The sequence below is a fragment of the Festucalex cinctus genome, chromosome 2 (genome assembly GCF_051991245.1).
Source record: "Festucalex cinctus isolate MCC-2025b chromosome 2, RoL_Fcin_1.0, whole genome shotgun sequence".
NCBI lineage: Eukaryota > Metazoa > Chordata > Actinopteri > Syngnathiformes > Syngnathidae > Festucalex > Festucalex cinctus.
In genome coordinates, this window is record NC_135412.1 from 40,232,907 (window position 1) to 40,242,303 (window position 9,397).

The window sequence follows — 9,397 nt, forward strand, 5'->3', positions numbered from 1 at the left end:
TGTAAGGGTTATTTGTTGCCAAAATCTTTGTAAATAATTGCTTGGTAACCCAAGATGACTCCAAATTAATTATTGTAGCAACCCTTGTGGGTCGGATAGTTTCCGACAGCCTGGAATGGCCATGAAACCATCACAGACTGGGGTTATGTTCTGGCGTAGTTATGGCTTACTGTCTTCCTTTTGAAAACTGTTAATTAAAAACAGCTGTTAGCTCCATAGCCTACTTAGACTGATTATTTTGACAACGCTACAATACTTTTATTAGACTAAGTGAGTTTTTTTTCTTTTTATTTATTTATTTATTTATTTATTTAATTATTTATTTATTTATTTATTTATTTATTTATTTTAGTAAATAATTGAGTATAACCCCAACAACAACTAAAAAAATGAACGACGTAAATTCATGAGGGGTTCACTGCAATCCTAACAGAGGTCAACTTATTTTCCTCTAATCCACAATTTACCATAAATGGCAGAAATGATTCATATTATCATTCTGACCTGAGCAGAGCAGCGCGGTGGCACCGAGCAGGGTGTACTCGACCTCCGTCACCTGAAGCACCACCATGCTGTGAAAGAAGTTGAACACGGGGCTCAGAAGATCCTCGCTATGTCCTGTCGACACACACACACACACACCCACACACACACATATTTCTTTGACTTTCTTTGGTCTGCCACTATGAATATAACTTGTGACTGGTACTCACTTTGGTAATTGTCCTTTGAGCAGCCGAATCTCTGACTGCTGTGTGTTGGCGTGCTGAAAAACTGCAGTGCTGAAAAAGAGACAATTGGAAATGAGTGCAATAGATCTAAAAAAAAAATACTGGTCTCGATTTGTGTTCTCACCTGCAGCAGGCTTAGCAGTCGGGTTGCTGGCGAAGTTCTGGGCGGAAAGCAGGAACATGAGGTCCAGTGAAGACGCGGACAAGAGGCAGTGCTGGTCTGACAAGTCCAGCATGTCAAAACCTGAGTAGAAAACAAGAGATTTTCCAAAAATCGTTCATAGAAAATAAAGTATGACAAATTTACGCTTCCTTTCGCCCAAAGTCTGCAAAAGCCGCAGCAGAAATTCCCACACAATCATCAATATTTACGAATATTATTCATGCAGCTTTCTCAAGCATCTTACCAGGCACCGTCCTGGCAAATTGCAGCACTCTTTGCAGGTGAGGCGACCTAAACTCCGAAAGCCCCTCCCCTTCGTGTGCACACGGCCAATCAAACACCTAAGCACAAATACAAGGTGAGAAGATGCGCACACACATAGGAAAGTCTGCATTTGGACGGGGTGTCGTGTCATCACCCTGCAGCGGTCAATGTACTCAGATCGGCAAGCACGATGAGCCTCTACCATCTTGTTCACGGTGTGCTTCTGTTCTCGGCTTAAGGTGCTTGAAAGAACCTGGTGGCACACAATCATCAAATGAAAGTGTGAGTAATACTGAGTCCACAAACATTGAAAGTACAAGAATCATAACACAAAATAACGTTGGTAGAAGTTCAAGTCACTTGTAGAATCAAAGTCTTTTAGTATCTTACATTTGCTGTACCTGTACTTAAATATCAAAACAAATTTTCTGATATGAAGTACATACAGTAACATGTAAAATAAATAAAAATGTTTTGAAGTTTATGTTTTTTTGTATTTATTTATTTATTTATTTATTTATAATATTTATTTATTTATTTATTTATTTATTTATTTATTTATTTATTTTTAGCTTCGTTAGTGTTATACTTTAGTTAAAGAGCTGAGTGTTGGCTAATGAGCAAAGTTAGCTAGCACGTTAGCCACTAAGCCAACTCGTTAGCTGTGTCCCTAAACAAACTCATGGTAACTAAAGGAGGACTGATGTTTTGACTTCAAGGGATTAATATAAATTACATTATTATTATTATTATTATTATTATTATTATTATTATTATTATTATTATTATTATTATATTACTTAAAAAAAAAAAAAGACTTCCTTCGTGGTGTACCTCAGTTAAAGATCTGTGTGTTAGCTATGAGCAACGTCAGCTAGCACGTTAGCCACTAAGCCAGCTCAATAAGTTAGCTGTGTGCCTAAACAAGCTCATGGTAACTAAAAGAGCACTGATGTTTTGACTTCAAGAGATTAATATAAATTAAAATTACCTTACTCGCACATTACTTCTCACTAATCGGAGACTATTTCTCCGGTTAGTGCTCTGTGGTTCAGGTATTATATCAACAAGCAATTTCTTCTGTTTTGGTGGCAAGTAATAAACAGTGAGGGGAAATTTATCAGAGTAAATTGATATATTTTATTTAAGTGAAATTTACCAGAAATAGGAACAACAAAGTAAAGTCCAGAATCAACCCAATTATGTTTAGGTGCACGAATTGTACTATTACAACACAAGACTTCTCCCCAGTAGACAAATGAACCATCCATTTGTACCTGTCCATGTAGTCTGCTGGTGGAGCTGACATGCTTGCTGTCCGCACTCTCGTCTTCCTCTTGTCTTCTTCCTCTTCCTCCTTTCCTCAGTCGTTTGGACTGACACTGAACCTCCGTCAGAAGACCTGTGGAAAGGACAAAGGAATTAAGGAATCTTCAACTTCATCGTCACAGCACTCCTGCCTGTGGTCATAGTAACGTTTGATAAAGTGCGCTCTACAGTATGTGATACTTTGCAAAAGAGCTCCTTTCCTCTCATATCCTGTGACCCTTCAACATTTGCCAACATTCTGGATATTTTTCAAGTGTCAGTCAAGGCCAGCAAGGTCTTCTCTGCTGGCCTCAACACTTATCAGAATCACTCACCTAAATGCACAAAATTGTAATATTTTTGTTCCATGAAAGTGTATTCATCTATTCCCAATGACAAGAAAGATTGATTCTAATTCTGTCTATATATATTTTTTTATTTAGTAGCATAGCATTTGTCTATATAGGCACAAGTCTAGTTTACCATGTTTGAAGATGTGTTTTATAGTGTCTTACAATAAACCTTTATAGGAATAAAGTATGTTTTGTTTTTGACCGAGGTGCCTTGTGTGGCATCAGTGGAATAGCCATCTACTCACACTCAGCCAGCATTCCCACAGCGCGGCACTTCCTGAGGCGACAGTCTTGACATTTCCTCCGCATGTACATGTCCATCTCGCAGGCGCCGCCTCTCTTACAGTGATACACAGCTTTTTTGGTCACACTCCGCCTGAAGAAACCTGCGACATTCAGGTGAGAAAGAGGAAGAACTCCATCACTTGGCGACAACGGCGGCGTCATGCGTCAAAGCTGTCACCTTTGCATCCCTCGCAGGTGAGAGCGTTATAGTGATAGCCCGACGCTTTGTCCCCACACACCACACATAGCTCGTCAAGACCTCGGATTCTCCCAACGGACCCCACGCGTGGTCTCCGGACCACAGGAAGGCCCGCTAACCCGAGGCTCTGAGGCAGGCATTGGGGCTCGGTGGGGACGGGATCGCAGGGACCCTCCAAGAAGTCCGAGCCAAAATGATAGAGCGCGTGGCAGGGCTGCGAGGACGACGAGGATGACGGAGAGCCGTAGAATGGGAAGGACAAACCGGCTGGGTTGTACTGCTGTGGGCTGTAAGGGAGCAGCTGGAGGTCAGGGTCCGGCAGTGGGTAGCCCAGAGGGTCAGTCAACATGTCTGAATAAGAAAATAAAGCATGTGACTAATTAAAATAGGTTGTGTACTTCTTTTTTTCTTTTCTTTTTTGAGTAATAGGTTAAAAGAAACAAAACAACAATTACAACAAAAGTTAAACAACGGTGGTACTCAAAAGGAGCAGTTCAGAGAACTTGTAATAATCTTACCCCTTATTTTCCACTATTTGATATTTGATATTACAGTGTTCCCCACGTTTTCCGCTGGGGTTAGGTTCCAAAAAATACCCGCAATAAATGAAATCCGCGAAGTAGTTAGCTTTATGTTTTACAATTCTTATAAATGTTTTAAGGCTCTAAAATCCCCTACCACACAATTTAGACACTTTTCTCATTGAGACATTTACATGTTCTCACATTTCTCTCTTGTTCAAACATTCATAATGTTCAAACCTTCATAAATTTTATAAAATGGGTATATTACCGCAAAAAAATATGCAAAATTGCACTTAAAAAAAAATCTGCGATACAGCGAGACCGCGAAAAGTGAACCGCGTTATAGCGAGGGAAGACTGTATAGATATTTCTCGTACGACAAAAAGGACAAAAACAAAACATCAAAATATACTACTCCTTCAATTTAGAGTTACAAGTTTTACATGTTTAGAAGAAGAAGGAGACACCCGTGTGTTTGTGTGCGTATGGGAACGTTTAGCCAACTAATAAGCTAAATACTAAACAGTCTTTGTCGTTTCTTCGCTGTTGGCCTCTGACTCCGTCCCAGCACAAAGGAAGATTACAAACTTAGATGCTGTATTGGAGAGACACAGACTCAAAAAGGTTAGCTAGCTCTTGCTAGCTGCGACAAACAATAGATGGATTTAAAACCTTACAAAAAGCAGAGAGAGAGAAAAAGGAAAATAAAAACCTAGGTTCTGCCATTGGACATTCATGGAGGTTAAAATAAGTTAGTTTAAACTAAAAATTAAAACCTTTCCGTAGGTTAACGCGACTGTGTTAGCATGATGACCACGTACACACCAGTGTAGGGTGACCTCTTTTGGGAAGACAGACCATTTTCTTACGTCCTGTTCGGGCATCAGAGGTTTTTATAAATTCATGAAAATGTCCGCTTGGCATTGGTGACTAATAGGTGGTGAAGTACACTGTGTAACTGCGACTGGTACCACAATTTCAAGGACGGGGCAAGTGTCCTCTTTTTTTTTTTTTTTTTGGAAGTGGGAATATGGTCACCCTACTCCACTGTTTTTAAAAATGTGAATATAAGGCTTAATTAGTAACGCAATTTGGTTAACATATGGTGTAGATAAAGTACTGTATAAGTGCACTCAATTTACCATTATGATTAAATTTGATTTTTCTTTTTTTGGGGACTATGACATGTTTTTTGGCAAAAGTACCATTAGTAAGCCATTCGCATGGATTCTGAATTTTGTGGTTGTAGAGCAACCCAAGCAATTAGCAATTTCTAGTTGCAATTTACTCTTGTACATATGTCACGGTTTGTCGTGCCTTCATTAATAAGCTGAGACCTTGCGACGGTTTCAGAAAACAGGATGCAGCTGAGGAGGTCCCGGTGACGTCGGCCACATTTTGGTGTCTGCATATGTCATTTAGTCTCTGCTCGACGCTCACGTCTGAAGTGCTGCCTCCTGTGAGAAAACATTTGTGTCCATTGGCAAGCTCCTATAAAAGTGCAGCTGGGACTCAACTGGGAGGCGCTCAATGGATGGATGGATGGATGGATGGATGGATGGATGGATGGATGGATGGATGGATGGATGGATGGATGGATGGATGGATGGATGGATGGATGGATGGATGATGGATAAACGATGATGTGGTTTATCATTCACGGAATTCAAACAAGTCAAAAGATTTACAGCTACAGTAGTCTTATCGCCACCTCCCTCTGTCACTTTCGTTTCATACCAGATGTTTCTTGTCGTTACCAGACCATGCTTGTGTGTGTGTGTGTATGTGTGGGGGGGTTCATATCATGTGACCAAAGTGTTTATAAACCATTAGAAAACTCTCTAAACACCCCTAGCATCCCTTCCATCCCACACGTTTGGGAGCCAACAACAATCTGCCCCCCACCCTCATCGCCCCCCCCCTCCACCCCCTCCCCCCTTCAGCCCTGAGGGCAGGCAGGGAGCCAACAGATGCTTGGGGCTGGGGGTGCCGCCTCCTGCATGTCGGACCTTCCCGAGTGAGCCTGCGTGGCAAATAAGTGCAATTCATCAAATGATGTGACGTGCACCTGAGCAACACGAGACTCACTTTGACTCACATTCCTCCTTGGATGGCTGACAACGAGCTGGATTCATCTGCTTCATTCATAGTCCACCAGTCCAATATTAATCAGAATGGACAAGGGGTCTGGGTATTGATTCTAACTTCCTCAATCGATTTGATTTTGATTCACAAGCGTTTGATTCGATTTTAAACCCCCCAAAATTCGATTCAATTCACTTCAAGTCAATCCAACATTGATTAAGTATGGCCCATCAATTCTTCCTAAACGTCAAGGACATGATGAAAAGTCCACAAATATTAAATTCAAAAGTAAATTTTGCAGAGGCAGTAACTGGTCAAATGATTTGGTTTATTAATGAAAGTAACACGTTTTATAATCCCTTAAATGTTACACAAACATTGAGCAGCAAGGATGAAATGAAAATATTTTCATAATCGAATTCAATAATTGCGAATATAATAGTTCAATAAGTCAGTATTTCATGAATGTAAGAAAATAATTTTAAATTCATGTGAACTAAATTTCAAGAAAACAGTAAGATACACAAAAATTGGCCTTTAAAATTCAATTTTCTTGAGAATTTATGGGGAAAAGAGATATATAAAATCATGGATTCATGGTTTTATAAATCGATACTGGGCTTGAAAAGGAAAATCAACTATTTGATTTTTAAAACCCAGCCCTACTGTATATACGACAAATTGATTAATAACTAGTTCTGAAATCAGAAGACAATAGAAAAAAAATTATTGGTTTAACTACTGTATTACTTGATTTATTTTGAAAGGGAGATTGTAAAAAAAAATAAAAATGGTTGCAATATGAAAACATTAATATTATTAAACGTGAAGACAATTTGCTATTTTGTTATTTTAGTAAGAAATATGAAGTCTGCGGTGGGTCGTATGTGACACCCGTGCCTTGTGTTTGACACCCGTGGTAGCCAAATAAGGGCACATGGAGCATATTATTGAAAAGAACATTTATGACTTCTACTTTAATTTCCTTTTCCAAACTTATTTCTATTTACATTATTTCCAGTGGGGGAAAAATGTTTTAGAGGAAGCTTCTTTTGATTTTTGGAAACACTTTATTTTCTATTGAAAATGAACGAAATTAAAGAAAATGATTTTGTTGGAATGTTTGACTTCCATCTCCCACAAATAAATCAAAGAATATATATTTTTTTAATGATTATTAATTAAGAAGAAGATGAAACCTCACCGTAGAACTGTAGCTGCTCTGATGAGCAGTAAGTGTCGGAGGAGGAGAGAAAGCCTCCCGCTGAGAAGTTCATGTCCAAGTCCGTCCACTCTCTCATCGGAACCCGAGAGTGTCTCTGTGCTTACTGACTGCAACTTTTCCGACGCACACAAAACGGTCAAGCGTGACACAACTCAGGCAACCATCTCCACACGCACGTCAAGTTTCATGAAGTATCTGAGAAGTCGGGAAGGGGGAGAAAGAAAAAAAAAACATTCCACAATCCCCCAGGAGCAGGTCTCTTAGCGGTCCTTTTTAAAGCGGAAAGACGAGTCCAGCTGAGGCTCGTTGGGTTCTGTGATAGATGATGTGTTGGAGGAGGTCCGAATGCGGGCCCCCCCCCCAGAGGTTACGACCAAGAGGGAGGAGAGGGGACACCCAGCAAGAGGACTTGGGATGTGACCAAGATCCAAACAGCTGGGACTGACTGGGACTTCGCAAATCAGGACATGTCCACATTGGAGGGAAACATGGTGACCTTTCACCTCCTTGGCAAAACCATGTCCAACACTAATGTGTGTTTATTTTACATATATATATATATATATATATATATATATATATATATATATATATATATATATATACATAATCTTTAAAAATATTATTATTATTATTATTATTATTATTATTATTATTATTATTATTATTATTATTATTACACATGCACAGACATGCATATTAAGGATAGATATATAAAATGGCTTTTTGGAGGCTTTTATAAACATTGCTGCTAATTAATTATTTACTGTGTGCGTATGTGCATGTGTGTCTGTTGTTGTGACAAAACCTTGGGAGTGTGTTTACTTTGCCTTTTGTTTATCACTCATCTGTTTGTGCTGCAGTTAATATTGGACAGAAGCAGAATGTAAAAAAAAAAAAAAAAAAGCTTAGGGAAGTGCGCCACCTCTTCCTCCCCCTAGCCTGACGATGGCATAGTGGGCAGGGAGCAACACTTCTCCACTCCACCTACGAGAAGTGTGGCTTGTCAATCACAGCGTGACATGCAATCGGGATGTCATGTGACGTTTTGGAAAGCGTACAAACTTGGAAACTCAGCCAAAGTTTGCTCCACGTTGACGTCACTGCGCAAACACAAAGTGACGCTGAACATGGTCGACAACAAATAAATCACGGCGGACCGTTATAGTCACCTGCAAGCCAGTGCCTCGTTAGTCCAACGGGTGGTGCTGGTGTTCCTCTGTCTATTTTATAATTAATACAGAGTAGTCAAGCCAAATCATTTATATTTGATTGAATTCACTAGATATTGCGTTTTGTACTTAAAAACTAAGGCAAAGAGAGTGTTGTGTTGTGGTTATTTTTGTGGACTAAATAAATTCATTGAATTAGACAAAGTGAAATTTCTGCAGAAATTCCATGGGAATGCTGAAAGCTGAATGCTAATAAAATAGAATAGAATAGAATTCAACTTTATTGTCATTGCACTGTCACAAGTTCAGAACAACGAAATGCAGTTTGCACCCATCCAGAAGTGCTTTAGCAAAAATAAATTATATACAGTATATTAAAAATAAGATGTAAACAGTATATACACATTATTACAGGCTATAAATATGTATGCAGTATTGATAAACAGCTGAATAATTATAATTGTATATGACTATCTCTACAGTATTTAAAGATATTTATTTATAGTAGTGCAATTATGATCAGGAAACAGTGTTCAGGAGTCTAACAGCAGTGGGGAAGTAGCTATTCTGATATCTAGTGGTCTTAGTCCGGAGGCTCCTGTAACGCCTTCCAGAGGGCATGAGGGTAACGTGTCCATGTGCTGGATGACTGGAGTCTTTCGTGATTTTCTTCGCCCTCTTCAGGCACCGCCTCATATAGATGTCCTCAACAGAGGTGAGTGGTGCACCGGAGATGCGCTGGGCGGCTTTCACCACCCTCTGCAAAGCCTTCCGGTCCATAGCTGAGCAGTTTCCATACCAAACTGTGATGCAATTGGTCAAAATACTCTCAATAGTGCAGCGGTAAAAGTTCACTAGAATATGGGAGGAGAGGTGGTTCTTTCTCAGAGCCCTGAGGAAGAAGAGCCACTGGTGAGCCTTCTTAACCAGCATGGAGCAGCCAGTTGTCCATGTGAGATCCTCAGAGATGTGGACTCCCAGGAACTTGAAGTTGTTCACACGCTCCACCACCATCCCTTTAATGTGGATGGGTGTATGCGGGGCTGCATTCCTCCTGAAGTCCACAATGAGCTCCTTGGTCTTCTCAG

General features: G+C 39.8%; 1 protein-coding gene across 1 annotated transcript in view; it reads right to left on the reverse strand.

Annotated features, from left to right (window-relative positions):
* Window positions 1-7,545, reverse strand: part of nr1h5 (nuclear receptor subfamily 1, group H, member 5) — an 11,039-nt gene extending 3,494 nt beyond the window's left edge. Inside the window, exons 1-9 of the mRNA XM_077515089.1 lie at window positions 7,117-7,545; window positions 3,283-3,654; window positions 3,065-3,205; window positions 2,436-2,560; window positions 1,313-1,411; window positions 1,139-1,235; window positions 856-975; window positions 714-782; window positions 505-618 (exon numbers count right to left, since the gene is read on the reverse strand). Coding sequence (XP_077371215.1) covers window positions 505-618; window positions 714-782; window positions 856-975; window positions 1,139-1,235; window positions 1,313-1,411; window positions 2,436-2,560; window positions 3,065-3,205; window positions 3,283-3,654; window positions 7,117-7,213 — 1,234 coding nt within the window. The 5' untranslated portion in view covers window positions 7,214-7,545. The remainder of the gene's footprint in view (window positions 1-504; window positions 619-713; window positions 783-855; window positions 976-1,138; window positions 1,236-1,312; window positions 1,412-2,435; window positions 2,561-3,064; window positions 3,206-3,282; window positions 3,655-7,116) is intronic.
* Between the last annotated feature and the right edge of the window lie 1,852 nt (window positions 7,546-9,397).